The sequence below is a fragment of the Gobius niger genome, assembly GCF_951799975.1.
Source record: "Gobius niger genome assembly, chromosome: 1".
Taxonomy (NCBI): domain Eukaryota; kingdom Metazoa; phylum Chordata; class Actinopteri; order Gobiiformes; family Gobiidae; genus Gobius; species Gobius niger.
The window spans coordinates 15,041,054-15,058,700 of NC_136852.1; the positions used below are offsets into that span (position 1 = coordinate 15,041,054).

A 17,647-nucleotide genomic window follows, 5' to 3' on the forward strand; every position below is an offset into this window, starting at 1 on the left:
CAAACGGATGATAAATATAGAGCCCTATAATATGTTGTTTACCTTTCACTTATTGAACGCTAAGTCGATATATGAATCACTGTGACAGGCCTATTTATGCCTGAGTTGTTTCTTGTTTCTCTGTTCGAAAGAAAACTCAGATTTTAAGCTTTTGATCTCGTATGAAGCGAGCAGCATGTAGTGACCATGGTGACAAAGGAAACTAAACAGATATTTGATACACTCCATTAGCTGCAACAGAGATGAACAATAACAAATAAATAGAGCAGTATCGCAGTTTACAAATACATCTTATTGCACGCTTGCGTTACCAGATGACAACTGTTCAAATTAACCTTTATATGTCACACTCCTACAGTGGCACCATCTGCGATTGTCAGGGACCAGTGTCATGTGAAGCATTCGATCATTCAGTTACCTCCTCCCACTTTAACTAAAGGGTCTATATCATGCAAAATCAACCTTTTTGACCTTTTAACTATGCTCAAAAACAAATCTGTGCCCCTTTTAACACATGTTGCTGTAATCCTGCATAATTCGCTGCTGTTGTATAACTGCCTTTTGTAAAACCTTAAAACTGAGGGTTATTTTCTACTTTTAAGTCATACCACAAAAACACCAAGGCTAAGGTCACTAAGATAGGTTGTAGAATAAAGCATGATAAGGATCCTTTATTAGCAGTAAAAAAGCTACTTAACAAGCTTACAGTATATAGGCCATTTTTATGCCACACATTTTGCACATGTGTGGCATAAATTGTGGAGTCGACCATTTGCATTAGATTTGTTAATATCTGGCTAATGACCTCAGAACAGAAGATCACTTGGCCCTGATAGTGTCACATGGGCGACAGTCACTCAGATGGTAGATTGGAAGATCGGGGTTTTGAATCCCAGCTCCTCCTGCATATACACTATCATTGTGTCATTGGGCAAGACACTTTACCCACCTTTCCTCCAGTGTCTGCATACATTGAGGTATGAATTAGAGTATGAATGGGTGAGTGGTTCCTTGATGTACTTTGGGTTGACCATTTACCATTTACATGCAATGGCTATTCACTATATAATAAGTAAGTGCTTTATTTGTCATTGTACAACCGTACAACTAACTAGTGTTCAGGTGTGAGCCCTGACCCGCTGTGACTGAGTCACGCCACCACTGTGGGCCAACCTGACCAGCATGTTTTTGGAGGTAGGGGAAACTGGGGCACTGTCTTCAGTGTCCTCTGATCCTCTGAAACCGTGCTACTTCTCCTGGGTTCGTCTTCCGAGCGTGGTGTCCTGCACTGGTCAGCTCATAAAGTAATTGTGACACTAAAACAACCCAGTACAGATGACAACTCAAGATTTTTTGTCTACAAAGGAAAACTCCCATACGACTGAGAGCTTGCACAAATTTATTATACGATATTTCACCTTGAGGTCAGCAATGCTCTTTCCTGTGACAGTCAAACTTCAGCAGACACTAATTATTTGTGGCGACTTGGAAAGCAATCAACAATGAAACATTTTTGCTTAATCTCTGTCTTTCAGTTACAACCATCTGACATTAAGTGCTGCCCTTTCCTCCACCATTAGGCCCTGACAATGTGCCAACCAAAGTTTTTTACTGTCCTGTCCTCCCTGTAGTGAGTCAGCAGCCCCAATAAAGCCGGGAGTGGAGTGTGGCGTGCCGAGAACCGCGCCAACTCCATCCCAGCCTGATCTGTCCAACAGGTGGTCCGCTGAAAGAGAATCTAGATTCGTATCACGGGTCGGAATGAGAGTCACCTCTCTCCTCTGTCCCGTTCCTGCTGTGTGGTCCATTCTCCATTACTGTATTTACATTCTTGTTGACTCGTGCTGCCTCTTCTGCCTTTTGTAAATCGCACATTGTCGCGGCATGAGCGGGTAACGCAGGACACCGCCTTCTGTGCCTTTTGCGACAGCGCCATGTGACAAGTTGACCTGTGTTTTTTCTCAGGCATCGTGGGAATGCACAGTCGAGTGGAGTGGCTGCAGCTGCCGCCGTCTGTCTCATTGTCTCCACAGAGCGATTAAAGCATCACCAAGGCCCCCTCTGCTGAAAGTGAAGCTTCTTTGAGCTGTATTTATTTAGAAATCCTAGCATGCACATAAAACTTGACTTGCACAAAATGAATTTCGGTTTACGAGGCTCGACTTCCCTTGAGCTGCTCTGTTCACACTATAAACTATGAAATTCCACCAGGACCGCCCTTTCTAGACATGATTTCTGAATGGGGCTTTGCTGAGCCAGTTTTCTCAACACACTGGGAACCAAGCCACTGATCCCATCCAAGGTTTAGCAAAGAGATACAGCAGCAACGTTTGAACTATAATAAGGTTAAACTGTATAAGAAATGACGCAGACCCAATTATCCATTTTCAGTTTAAGATGAAGAGGCCTGTAGCAGTCTCTGTGTCCTGAGATGCAGAAGTCTTACTTTTAGCTCCTCTGTTGTAAATGCACAGTATTGACAAAATATGCAGTATTTTGACATTTGAACACCAGGGTATTTCCAGTCTCTTCTGCACAGAACGTCTTTGCTTTGAGGCAACAAAATGTTTATAGAAGACTGTTGTTGCAATAAATGCCGTATTCGATCTATGACCTGTCTTTTGGCCAGTGGTGGAAGAAGCACTCAATATTCTCACTTAAGTAAAAGTGCAGATACAGGACCACAAATGTACTTAAGTAAAAGTAAAAGTATCTAATAAAATGTTTACTTAAGTTGAAGTACGAAGGTATGCATTGTAAAATGTACTTTATAAGTAAAAAGTTAAAATATTTCAGAGTTTAATGTGCAGGATTTTTTAAGTCATTTGAATCAAACCAGGTCTAAATGAGTAAACCACTAACTAGTACAAAGTACAGATACAGGCTCTAAAATGTAGCGAAGCAAAGGTAAAAAGTCATCATAAAATCATAAATCAAAATCATAAAATGTACCTAAGTAAAGTCAAAGTACCTATAATTTGTACTTTTTACTAGTACTTGTACATTTTACTTCGTTACTTTCCACTGCTGCTTCTGGGCATCAATTTTGAGCATAATTGATTGAAAACATTTATTTATTGTTCTTTTTGAACAATTAGGTTATTTATTCATCCCTGCTTTTCATGCCCACATGATTTTCAAGAACTTACCGGTACTTTATCTTTTTTTTTAATTACCTAAAATTGTAAAAATGTTTTTAAAATTAACATTATTTTGGGAAAATATGTAACTGCATTTAAAAAAAGTTGCAATTGGGATTCAAATCAAGATTCAAGTTGTAAGAGACATTTTAATTTCTGCCATTCAGTAATTAAGAATCTCTAAAATGAGGAATAGTATCCCCTTTGCGTTATAAAATATGTCCGTGTAAATGTTTCAGGCGATTAAATCCAGGTTATTTCGCCCAGTAGCTCATCGTAAATCAACCAGAAGCTGTTTGTAGTGGAAATGGAAGTTGTAATTGTTGTCTCTGAGTGACACTTGTTATCTTGAGCTCGAGAACCTCCCTCTTCACCGACCGCCGAAGTGTGCCATTGAGGGATTAGTGCGATAAAGGTTAGAGTTCACACGGAGTTAAGTACTTCTTACTCCATATCTCTCCTTCTTTCCTCCCACCCTACATTTTCCTCATCACGCTTTTTGACTCCGCTTAGCACCCGATACTCTGGTTTCCCATGAGCCTCGTCTCTGCCCTCAGGCGCACTTCTCGTCAAGTATGGCCGCCGTTTCTGATGACATTCGGGTCCGTGCATTGTAATCGTGCTGCATCATGTAAGCAAACAAGCGTGACAGACTGTTGTTATTGTTAGATGTGACGGGGCTGGAAACATGTGACCTCAACTGACCTTTAGCTCGCAGATTACATCTTTAGATTATGGGTTCAATTTGTTCAGTAATTGGCTAGATTAAAAAGTAAAGGGAATGTTTAGATAAGAATCTATAAGTAGAAAGGTTTTTTAAAGACATGTTTAATAAAAAGGGACATTTTGAGCCTTGTTATGACTTTTTTCCCCCATCAAAAACATACCTGGTGTTTTCTTTCATTTCTTTCAAGATTTGAGTAATCTTGATTTTGTTGTTTCTTCCTCTGCTGCTGAATCACAGATCTGTATTTCCTTATTGTGTAATTGTTAGAATCTGAAAGTGTCACTGCATTTATCGTAACGCCATTGACTTGTTAGCTTGCCGTTGGCTAACAATGGTGGCTTGTATCTTGTGTTTAAGATACTTTTTCATCGCATTTTTTGTCACTTTTTTGTTGCTCTTTCGTGGCTTTCTTTATTTTGTTGTTTTTCATCACTCTTTAGTTGTGTTTTTGTCACTTTTTGATATTTGTTATTGTTGCTTTTCCAGCACATTTTTGTCGCTCTTTTGACTCTTTTTGGCTTTTAGATTTGGGTAAAGCCACACTGGAGAAAATATGGTTGGTTAATGTGGGGATTAAGAGGTTAAAACTGGTATATAGAGAAAGAAAATCAATACTTTCAATATCCAGTGTTATTGCAATATTGGCTTCAATGATGTTAGTCCCATAAAAGCTTGTAAAGCACCTGCCCTCATTTGTTGGACCCAGGGACGCACTCACCTTTCAATACCTTTTAAAATGAGGTTATTGGCTTTGCTCATTGACTTATGAGTGGTAGCAATTAAAAGTACATCTCTGACCAAAGCCTTACAAGGAGGCTACTTGATTCTAGCTCTTGATTGATATACTATACGCACACATTCAGTCCAAGGTGGTCTTGAGACGACAAGGCAGGAGTAAATCAAACAAGTGTTCAAGCATAAGCCGGAGAGTCCTATGGTATGTAAATATTAATGCAGAGCCTTAAGATTCACACTGCTAAGAAATGAACACATTATGTAAAGAAGTTCTGTATTTAGACTGCGCTGTGCAATTAATGCAGTTGTTAAAGTCCTTTGAAAAACATTCCCGAGCGAATGGATGATGGCGCGGGAGGATGTGTGTCTCTGTCACATGCTACTTGTGTTTCTGGACATTTGCAAAGCATGCGATAATCTGTTTAAGGCAGGAGTCAGGTCTCAAGTTCAGGGCAGGCTCTCCTGGTATGAGTTAGACACAGTGCACTGGTTCGGGCCTGTGTGCTGCTGTAGATCCGGTTGCGTGTCTGAAGCCCAGCCGCTCTCAGCCATTCCGAAAAGATCCAGGTTTGGGAAGAGTCTGGGCTGGATTTGACCCGAGCGCGATCATCTGTCACTATGTGCTTTGATCTGACGGCAGCGTGAGATATGAAAGTGTCCTCCCGGGGTTAGCTCCTGTCTGTGTTTTTAGGTGCTTCAGCCAATGGCGCCTTATTGGATAATGTCTAGTTCTTTCACTATTTTCTTTCTTTACTAGATTGGCCAAAACCTACCAACTTCTACTCTTACAAGCTATAACTAAAGCATTAACTATGAACTAAGAAGGGTGCAAATCTAGGTCATAACTAGATTTCTCTCATCATAAAGAGAATGCAAGTGAATACATAAATACTAATCTATCTATCTATCTATCTATCTATCTATCTATCTATCTATCTATCTATCTATCTATCTATCTATCTATCTATCTATCTATCTATCTATCTATCTATCTATCTATCTATCTATCTATCTATCTATCTATCTATCTATCTATCTATCTATCTATCTATCTATCTATCTATCTATCTATCTATCTATCTATCTATCTAATGGTATTGTTAATAGTCGTAGTGGGTCAGTGACTGAGTGACTGATTGCTTGTGAAATCTGTTTATATTTAACGTAATGAAAAAACAACAACTATGTAACCCCTTGTTTATTATAAGAGGTGTAACGGGTCAGTTTCAGCTGTAAAAACAGAGGTTTATGGCTCAGTGTGATGTCACGATGCAGTCACCTGAATTTGTGCCACTAATGCCACTGTAGTCAACCTAATTTCACCTTATTTACACAAGACTGGTATGAACACATTGGGTGTATTGAGAAAAACCACACTCCTGCACCTGAACTTGAGCCTTTTATATACTATGTTAAATACAACCGCAATAAATTATGACCACATCCATCACCTTATTTACTCAGGTGTTCTCTTTCTGAAAGAAACAATACATCTTCATCAGCAGAAAGTGCTTTAAAAAATGCACTGAACTCTCTACTCTCACTTTGTTTTTTTAGAAATTTATCATAGGGCGTGCCTGCGCATTTGAAGACCCCCCCATTGCATAGACTATATTCTATACACCATTCCCCTCAAACTGATAAAATGAGTTTCGTTTGCACAGCTATCATGGAATGCAAAATACTATTATCATCACTGTCTCTCATCAGGGAGATAAAATGGCTGTCATTGCAACTGGTGAATTTCAGATATTTGGGCAGTATTTTTTATCAGTGGAGTAAAATGTTTCTTTCCCCTCCTCAAACCGCCACCTTAAAGGGTTATTTCAGGATTTTTGACATAGGGCCTCATTTCCCAGTTATCCAGTGTTGTTGATTTCTGGAGATTTTTTATTTTTATTTCATGCAGTCCTTATATTTGAATAGTTTAGTGGTGCTAGGCTAGCGCATGTCTATGATAACTAATAACCTGCATTAAAAACCTCTTCAAAATCATGGGGTAGTCCTCCATACGTTGCCATATCTGATTTGTAGAAAGCTCCTTTGTGAATTCCACGTGTAGTAATGGCAGCCGCAGGTAAACAAACTACTGTAGCTCCTGTAACCTCGCAGATCACTCCGCCGCTGCGTAGCTTACAACCAGGAAGCTGATGCTGCTCAAATATAAGTTCTTTTAAATGCAAAATGGTTATATTTCAAAAATGATTCAGTCAACACAGACATTTATATCGTTAACCTGGTGCTATAAGTGATTTGCCTCAGGTGCACTGTGCTTGGGTCAGACTGTTTTTAATGCAGGCTACTAGTTACCATAGACATGCGCTAGCCTAGCACTAGCCTAGCATTAGCCCTACTAAACTCCTCAAATATAAGTACTGCATGAATGAAGAAAAAAAAAGAAAAAAAACTCCAGAAATCAACAACACTCTGGATAACTAGGAAATGAAGCCCTATGTCAAAAATCCTGAAATATCCCTTTAATGCAGTGGAGGGGTTTGAGCATCCCAAATGATCCTCGGAGCTCTGTTGTCGGGGGCTTCGTGCCCCTAGGAGGGTCTCCTATGGCAAACAGATCCTAGGTGACGGGTCAGACAAAGAGTGGTTCAGAAGCCCCTTATGAGAGACCAACAGGCCCGGTTGGAATGAGGCCGCCCTTCTGTGGGCCCACCACCTGCAGGAGGAGCAATAGGAGTGCAATGTGATTTGGGCAGCTCAGACAGCTGGACAAATGGATGGATGGATAAAATGGTTGTGGAAGTATACTGTTCTATCATGTTATTATGAGTTTGATGCCCATCATACTATCCTAAAAATAAAGGCTATGTCACATTGGGAGGAGAGCCCGGGGGACACGCTGGGACCATGTCTCTGTGCTTGCCTGATGTCGCCTCGGACCCTTCTCTGCTCAGACTGCTGCCTCTGCTTTACCCGGCCTGGATAAAGCAGAAGAAAATGGATGGATGGATAGATGAGGGCTGTAACTTTATGTATTGCGGGCACTAAATTGAAGTTACCACAGACCTCAACTTTTATGAATATTGAAGAACAGCAAAACAATGACTGAGAGCAATGGAATGGGTCAGCTGTTGTTGTGTAAGGTCTACGTAGTTAGGTCACTATAACATTTTGATTTCATTTTGTCCTTTTTTACTTTGTATATTATTTACACTTTCATTTTTTATTTTGTAGGTTGTAATGTCGATTTTATGATCAATTGAAAGTAAATGTAGACAATTTCACTGCTACATAATTAAAAAGAATTAATGGAGAGGTCTGAACAAGCTTGCCAATATCTATGGTTAAAATACTTCTTTTTTTATTATCATATAAGTAAATATATCGTGCTACTAAAATGTCTGATTGCGGATTAAAAAGAGGCAAAATTGCAACATTTTTCCAACATGGATTGCCTGTTCCACCATGGTCTCAATAGAAATTGGTGAAAATCACTGCCGGCTCCAGCCTCCCCACGCGTCTAACAGGATAAGCTCTTTAAAATGAACACAATAGCCCAGCGATGATCTCCTGTAAAGTCAGGAGTTGATCATCCCCTGGTCTGGCGTGATGCACAGATAGCCACCTGTGGTCCTGGGCCTGCTGCCAGATCATATGGAACGCGCCGTTTATGTCCACAAAGTCCAAACGGATTCCAGGCCTTTGAGCGGCGGCATGCCACCTCCCATCTGTCTGAGCTGTCAGAGAGATGCCTGTCGTGTCTGGTCAACGTGTGCACCCGCCATAAAATAAATAAACATGTGTGATTTAAGATGTAAACCGACGTGGGCCTCTCGTCTGCTGATCATTTCTCTGTGTTTATAAATGGAAGAGTCAAATGATTGGGCTGAGTTTCTTTTCACGCTATACCCTGTAGGTCTATATTGTTTAATAGGTTGTGTTCACACCATTTTCAATTTGATGGTCATTATTTCAGGTGTAGGGTTGGGGCCTATTGCTCTAACTCTATAGGTGATTCACTATTTTTGAAACATAGGAATACCCACAAATGTTGAATAATGTCATTGTCTAACGTTGATCTGGTCCACATAACCTGCCATATTAAACGTGTGGCTTAGGCTTGTAATTACAGAAGCATCACCATAAACCACATTGGGTTTTCGGACTGTTTAACCTCTTAACCGAGCACATTTTCCCCATTTTTTCCCCCCCAAATCAAAAAGCTTCTTGGCCAGTGTAACGGCTCATTTGAAAGACCTGCATTTTTATCCCATTTTTGTAGCGTTTTTTTCGTGATTTCATCTCTTTTTTTCATCTCTTTTTTGTTGTGTTTTCGTAGTTTTCTTGTTCTCTTGTTTTTATTCCTCTTTTGACACTTTTTGACTTGTTTTTCATTGCATTTTTGTCACTTTTTGTAACTCTTTTGTGGCTTTTAATGTTGCTTTTTCATCGGTCGGGTTTTTGCCACTCTTTTGCTGCATTTTTGTTGCGTTTTCATCCTCTTTTTAGTCGCTGTTTTAGATCTGGGTAATGCCAAACTGGAGTAAATGTGCTCCGTTCAGGTGGGGGTTAAGAGGTTTAAAGGCAAGCAAATGCACTTATAAAATTCAGACCTTGTCGTCAGCCACCCTCAAGAATGTTTTGATGCCACATGAATGTACAGTTGCTTTTTACGGGATGTCAGGGAAGTGTGGAATCCTAACCAGAGTGTCAGTGGCCACGTCTGCTACCATCCTGTAAAAAGAAAAAATGGAAACGTAATCTACAGAGATGGGGAGCTGGTAAAATGGTAGACAGATAATGATTTTTGTGTGGTATTGTGAGATCATGAACCACATTACTGATACAAACGTTAATACATCTGTTGCATTGTAGTGTGAGTTTTGCTGTTGGATAATTCTGATTAAACTACAACGTAATCAGAAAAAACGGCCTTGAGTTCCCCCTCCTGCCCTGAAAAGAACCTGCATGATAGTACTCACCGGATGCTTTGTGATATCTACAGCCCCAGTAGTGGATTGTTATGTCTGCAGTGCTATAATCGGCTTTTGTCATAATAAACAATAACTTTGATTATGCTTCCTCTCATGATAAAACAATCCGGCTTCGCTTGCCTTGCTGTTATCTTAAGAGGTCCTCATTTTGTCGTCCCGTCTGAATACTCCAGTTATCGTGAGATGAGCCGGGGTTTAGGGGTATGGAGCGGAACGGAGATGTTTGTTTCAGCCTTTGGGATGAGCTACTGCTGCGCTGTCAGGGTCTGGCTGGATCTCTGTGATCTAATTAAGATGTGTGTTTTTGCATGTGGCCCTCGTTCGGATCACAGTCATAAATCAAAGACAAATATTCCTTTTAAGTTCGATTTCACTTAATAGGAGGAGACGATATTAACTGCCTCGCTTTGTAGACTTCTTATTTCATTAAAAAGATGTGACGGCGCTGTTACTAATTGGTCATAATGATGTGTGTTGTGAAATATTGCTTAGGACTTTTTAAAATGATTTTCACCCCTTTCCTCATAGATTTATTATTCCTTTTCATAATATTAAAAAGAATATGTTGCACAACTGAACAATGCTGTGTGTCTTTTCCCCCACACTCTCCCGCTTTGGCCATCTTACATGCTCTGAGTTTATAGACAGGGATAATTAACTTATCACAGAGGAGTGTAAGTAAGTAAGTTTAAGCGCTTTTCACAGATAAAAATTGTGGCAGAAGAAACAACATAAAAAAGGTCCATCAACCAAAAACTTTCCTAAATAACAAAGTCTTCAAGTGCTGTCCACCAACTCAGCTTCATGGAGGGACTGGGGCAACGCTTGGAAAGTCAGGACTTAAGTCAGTTTGACAGGAAGCCAATGGAGATTTGATAGGATGGGGTAATGTGGGCTATTCTGGGTGCACCTGTCTAAGTCTAGTAGCAATAGTAGTAGTAGTAGTAGTAGTAGTAATAGTAGTAATAATAGTAGAGTCGTCTTGTTACAAGTGTGAACTTAAAGCATTACTAAGTAAGTCATGCCCCTAGAGGCCACAAGCGCCACTGCAGGTGTCGTTTTTTTACTCATTAATTGTCCATGAGAGTAAATACTACGCTAACAGAAAAGACAAAGGGAAAGAGGGATATTGTACATTGTGCCACAACAACTCAATGACACAATGGAGATATATCTTTTTCTATTTTCACTCAAACCTGGCAGTAAATACTGTTTAAGTGGCGCTAGCCCACATTTAGCTTTGCCCGTTAGCCTGTTAGCTCCTTCTTCGTGGTTCCTTTAGTGTGTATTGGTGGCTCCGACCCAGTGCAGGGAAGTTGCAATTGTGGTTTTCTGGCCAGAGACACCAGGGGGAGATGAAAGACCCCCCCCCCGATCATCCCATTAACACTTGTATTACTCCTAGAGGGACTACGGAAAGGATTTATTAAGTTGCTTAATACTGCTTTAAATATGCTGTCTAATATGTATAAAACCTGCTAACCCTGTAGTTCACACCTCTCCACCTTTTGGGGGGGTGCACTGCATGTAAGTCCCTGTCCCCTGTCTGACTTATTGAAATGATGGCCCACTTTTTGATTGGTTCCCTGTGAATTGTATGTAACAGCTCATTTTAGGTTGAATTACTTATACAATTTTTAGCTCCTTAAAGCTTTGACATATGCTATCCCAATTACAGTAGACAACAATCTACAATTTGAGGTGCTCACGCCTCTACTAAAGTGTCCTGAAATGCTTTTTATTCTCTTATTAGCTTAGCATTCGATATTTAAGTGTTGTCTCAAATATTAATGCTGTTTAAAATATCTACTGTGTGCCCCAAATGTTGATTTTAAAACATAAATCTAATCGCACTCACAAACAAGTCGCGCACACATTTTGATCATCGCTCTAAGAAAATCCTATTTTTTGGCCGTCCCTAATGTGTACTTCCATGTTCCCTTATGCACTGTGCAGGAACTATTTTGCTCAATCACTCAACTGCAGTTTCTTTTCTTTCCCCCTGTGACCTCAGCTGTGTCTTTGCACCAATGCCGAGGGGGATGCTCCGTCAGCTTTGATTTAGCGCTATTATCTAATATGCACAGACCGTTTCTGCTGTCTCATTATCAACAGTGATCGATGCGGGTCTCGTAATAGGAGCTTCTCTTGTTGATACACTCAACTCACCAAACAGTGTTCAAATTACTAATCCATTCTGACTGCGCTCCTCCTGCGGGTCTGCGTGTCAAGATGAATCGGTCAAACGGACTCAAACTTGCACTTGTTGTTGTTTTTGGTGTACACACAATAGGTGAGATCTCAGCCGGGGGAGGGGCCGGTGAGTCAGCATTGTCCTTCATCATTGCTAATGGGCAGGAAATGTCTATGTTACAGAGACTAATTGGATTTCTTTAACAGGAAAGCATCTGTCCAGTTCCATTATGTGGGGGGTAAACAGCAGCAGCAGAAGCAGGAAAGTGGAGGAGATGGGCCCTGAGTGAAAACAGGAGATTTTGTTTGAGATGATCAAATTCAGTGCCACTTTTGCTGCAAGATTTCAGCCCTGTTTGGGGTTTATAGGTAAAAGTGTTGTTTTGAGATCAGAGCTGTTGTAGTTCCAGTAAGAACAAGCCCACATAAAAGCAGATTGTGATTACAGACCCCATGATTAAGATTTTCTCTGTTTGGAAATGGTAAATTATCTTAGCTGTCTTCTAGTTCAGTGTTTCCCAAAGTGGGGGTCGCAAGATGATATTTCTTTTACATTTCTGACCTTGACTTAGATGTATTTTTGATTGAAAACAGCACATTTTAGATAAATTAGGCCATACTATCAGCAAAAATACAATGTGCCACACTAACATAATAGGTTGCATGTTATAGAATGAGATGATCATAATGTCAGGTGGAGGACAGGGGCCAATACAACTCTATGGGAGAAATATGTTTTTTGTAAGAAATCTGGAAAATGCTTTTCCTCATCTCAAACCTGCCACATTATTCTGATGTCTGAAAGGCCTTTCTACTGGACAACATCATGCTCATGTTTTCGAATATTGTCTCCACTTTTGGACAGCTTTCAGAGAAAATAATTGGACATTGATTCTTATGTGCCGACAGAGCAGACAATGAACTTTGAGACAGTTTTTATTCCATGTTTATTCTCCCAGAGATATTAACCTAAAACTAAAAGACAGTAAAAAGACAGTAAAATCTGTAGTTCGCCAGTTACCATAGTTACCATCATGGAATTTTGAGTTGCCCTCCACCTCAATTTTAAACCTTTTTTTTTTTTTTTTAATGTTTTGCACCTTAAATTATTATAAATGCTAATAACATTTACAGAAGGGGGTCCTGAGCTGTTGGTTGAGTGGTTTTGGGGGTCATGGCCTGAAAGGTTTGGGAACACCTGTTCTAGTTCATGGTCAAATGAATCAGAAACATCCGAATTAGAATATATATATTTTTTTGCCATTGTCAGTGAACAGGTTCACAAACTAGGCCCAAACAATATGAAACATAAAACTTGTGGTAGAGATGAATAATAAACTATAAAAAATGTAAACTACTATGTGAATTACAGATGTAATACCGTGTTTTCTAGAAGCGAAGCCTCACATTTGCTTCTCTGGCTGGCACATTCATTACAGACATGAATTTGATTATATATTTTATATTATTTATTATATGGTTTTCCAGATCCACCAACCAAAAGTCTGTCATTCATCATCCATAATCCGTTTTTCCACTATTGCAATGTGCACAACTGCTTTGTTACTGCTGCTAGAATACACCAGTTTCTTAACTAGTTCAGGATTTAGAAACCAACATTTGCAGTGACCAATGGTTCTTGAATTGCTACTGGTGGTACCAGGTCTCAGGATTATGAATTGACCATTACAAAAACACAAAAACATCCGACTATAAGACTGAATCTTTAAAGCAGGGGTAGGCAACGTCAGGCCCGTGGGCCAAATCCGGCCCTCCAGCACAGAACCTCTGGCCCCCAATATGATTTTGAAAAATATTATTATGCAAATAAGGGATCAAATACCTGGTATGCTAAAAATGCGAGAAATAGTGTCTTTTATGGTGTATTTTTTAAATGTCATTGCAGAACATCCCACTTGGTCATATATAATGTAAAACTGATTCTCAACTTGTGGGTCGGGACTCAAAAATGGGTCACGAGCCTAAAGGGAACTTTTTTCAATATTTTCCATCTGAAACTACATGGAAGCACACTGGAGTCTGTTAAAATTAGTATTATTGGGTTGTTTTGATCATAATTTCAGTCTTAAAAGCAAATCTCCGGCTTGTTCAATAAAACCGTGTGGTAAATACAATATTTTATATGATATATGACAAATTACAGTTTTATTTGGGTCGCAGCTTGTCATTAAGGTAATGGCGGGTCTCGGAGCCGGACCACTTTAGAACCACTGTTTACAGAAAATGATTCTTCACTTTAGGCTACAATGGTGAGGTTCGGCCCTCGGCACTCCGTAACGCAAACTTGCCTACCCCTGCTTTAAAGTGTACTACTCATTTCAATCTTTCTTGATCCAAAACGTTTGATTAATTGCTCGCTTTGAAGCCTGTGACAATAATGACAAACAATGCAAAAATTACTATATTTTTTCATACGTTGATGCATATTTATAACCTGTTGCCATGTCAACTGTGTCATTTTGAAGAACAAAGTCTAATGTAATGCAGTCACTGAGGAAAAGGTCAGTGAAGGACACGCAGCAGATTTACATTCTGATTTTTGCTCTTATTTCCATATTTCCCACCACTAAATAAAAGACTCTAAGCGTCTCATTCTGAACACAAAGGCTTCAATCAAACCTGGCACAACAAAGCTAAACAACTGCTCGTAGTGTCTGTCTACACAACACATTTGTACGGAGTAACCACAGCTAGTTATCGAGTACTTGGAGGATGCGTCACCATAAGTTTAAAAACGCTGAAAGGAGAAGCGCTCCTTAGAAATGCATGGAGAGGAACAGTGGGTCTTCTATACTGCTGTAAATTGAGCCTTTCTTCCTGGGTGAGGGTGCCATAGAGGAATGCGGCACATTAATGTGGACATGGGTGGCCGGCTCATTCCTGTCATAGCAGCTCGTCTTCCCTGTGACACTCAATTTATGCTTCACGGGTTGGGCTTTGCGAGTGCTAGATGTGTAACACCACGATGAAGGAATTTGTTAACTTCTCATAACTTCAGAGTTCTGCCTTTTGTTTTTTCTGCAATCAAATAGTTGTAGATACTTCACATACAGTATTAGATTCCATTGAAACAGGAGAGGGCTCAGCATTAGCCTGGGAATCGGAAGATAATCGTTTTAAAACCCAGCCCGAGCCCATAATGTCATTCTGTCACTGGGTACGAAACCTGACACACGTTTGCCTTTTATTATGTGCCAAAAAGTAGAATCCTGTCCTTAGTTATGTATTTATATATATGCAATTTGTGGCGAATTAAGGAGCCACGGGACACAGCAGGAACTTTTGGAGGCGGTCGCTGTTTAATCTGGCAATGTGTGAAAGAAAAACAATTTAGATAAGACAAGCCTTTACGGATCTCATAATGGAGACTTAGTTAGAGCCAATAAAAGGACATCGATGACATAAATGAACCATATTGGAACCATATATGGAATGGATGGATGGATGGATGGATACTAATTAAACCAATGAAAAAAAAATATGAAAAAGCAAAAAGCCACAGAAAGAGACCAAAACTGACGCAAAAGCAACAAAAACATGACAAAAAAAGACAAAAATGTGACCAAAACGTGGTGACAACGTGACAGAAAGTTACAATCACTTTTGTAGGTCTTAGCTTTCAAATGAGGCGTTACACTGTTGCTCTCCAGTCAAGAAGCTTTTAGGTTTAAGTAAAGCCAAACAGGATAGAATGCGCTCGGTTAAGGTGAGGTGTAAGAGGTTAAAATAAATAATAAATTTGATATAGAATATAATAAAAACAGAGGATGCCAGTGGAAATTATATTTAAAGCAGAACTAAGTAACTCATGCCCCTAGAGGTTATAAGCGCCACTGCAGGTGTCGTAGCATGTTCCCTTTTTATTTACTCATCAATTGTCCATGAGAGTAAATACTACACTGACAAAAAGACAAAGGGAGAGAGGGATATACATTGTGCCACAACCAACAATGGAGATATTTTTTTCCACTCAAACTTGGCTGTAAATACTGTTTAAGTGGCGCTAGCCCGCAGTTAGCTTTGCCCCTTAGCCTGTTAGCTTCTTCTCCGTGATTCCATTGGTGTGTATTGCGACTCCGACCCGGTGCAGGGAAAGTTGCAAAGTTGGTGGTTGTCTAGCCAGAGACACCGGGGGAGATGAAAGACGCCCCAATCATCCCATTAACACTTTATTAAGAATTTATTTAGGTTAACAAGTTACTCAGTTCTGCTTTAAGTCAAACGAGGGCGCTACCTTCCAATTGATCCGGATTTAACAATGATACACATAGCCACTTTTGTGTTGCTTGAGGAGACGACAGCACTAGATTAGTTTTGTATGAATTTCTATGAGTCTCATGTGTTGTGTTTTTGTGTTTCAGCGTGGGGCGCTGTCGAGGTGAACATGGAGGACAGAGTGGAGGTAAACCTCGGGGACACGGCTCAGATCACCTGCATGTTCACGACAGAAGACGGACTCGGCGGAACCATCATACAGTGGTTTTATGTAAGTGTCACACGTGCCACACATACAGTATAATGACAGAAAAATACATGCAATATGAAAAACAGTTGCCAGATGAGGTTCAAGCTTAAAGGGGCTAGATACAAGTTAGCCATTTTATACTCACTACTGCCGCCTCAGGTCATACGTGTAACTGCACCTTCTATATTGAGCTCGTGCATGATGGCACTTCGGACCTGAATTAACACCTTTTTGAGTGACATTGTTGAAACATGTAGGGAAAATACTTAATTTTACCATTTTTAAACACCGCATAGTCCCTTTAACCTCTTAACTCCCACCAGAACACAAGACATTTTCTCGAGTTCAGCTTTACCCAAATCTAAAAGCTTCTTGACTGGAGAGCAACAGTGTAATGCCTCATTTGAAAGCTAAGGCCTACATAACGGATCCTTTGTCATTTTATTTATTTATTTATATAGCACCTTTCACAGACATGGTCACAAAACGCTTCACATGGGGCAATTTGTTGCCACATTTTTGAGCCGTTTTGGTCAATTTTTTTGTCACGTTTTTTTGTTGCTTTCCCGGCATTTTTTCATCACTTTTTTGCTGCATCCTTGTTTTCGTCGCTATTTTGATGCTTTGTTTAAGCTTTGAGAGTTGGGTAAAGACAAACAGGAGAAAATGTGCTTCGTTAAGAGTTTAAAATTGTACAGGACAGTATCTCACTTTATTTAAATAATAATAATAATAATAATAATAATAATAATAATAATAATAATAATAATAATAATAATAATAATAAGAATTAAAGCCGCAAGCGGCATTTAGAGGCCCTCGCGAGCAGCGTTGGCCGGTTGGCGCACGCCGTCGCACGCCACCGCAACAACCGGGGGGCGCTGCCGCGCCCTACGTGGTTATGCCGTCCTTGCCACCCTCGGTTGAGTTTATAAAAGAGCAAAGGCAAGAAATGCGCCTTCGGCGCCAGATCACGCAATATTTCCCAAAATGGCCGACCTCTTGTTGGTTGCCTAGCAACCACGTAATGTACTTTTTTGTTCGGAAGGTCATGACGAAGGTGTGTACCAATTTTGGTTTGGCGTTGCGCTCGTCATCGACTACTTTCTTGTCAATGTTGCGCCTTCACTGGATTTTTCACCTTTTTTCACACGAGCAGTTACAAATGTGCCGCTTTCGCGGCACACGCCTATTTCACCGGACAGGGCGTGGTGCCGGGGTCCCCCCTATTACTGTCTAATGCATGGGGAGCGCTCCGCGCTCTGTTTCTTGAGCGCTGCGCGCTCTTTTCGGGACGTGCGCTACGCGCACGTCTTTCTTCAGTGCGCTCCGCGCACTGCCGTACAATTACAATAGGCCCGAGCCCTGCCAGGCCGCTCGGGCCTAATAATAATAGTAAAAAGTTGGAAAAAATGAC

The 17,647-nt window shown here is 40.3% G+C and overlaps 1 protein-coding gene across 3 annotated transcripts in view; it reads left to right on the forward strand.

The window, feature by feature from the left end:
• Nucleotides 1–17,647, forward strand: part of mcamb (melanoma cell adhesion molecule b) — a 43,641-nt gene that overhangs the window by 13,454 nt on the left and 12,540 nt on the right. For all 3 annotated transcript variants that reach the window (XM_079580102.1, XM_079580103.1, XM_079580104.1), the window contains exon 2: nt 16,127–16,251. In XM_079580102.1, the coding sequence (XP_079436228.1) occupies nt 16,127–16,251 (125 nt within the window). The remainder of the gene's footprint in view (nt 1–16,126; nt 16,252–17,647) is intronic.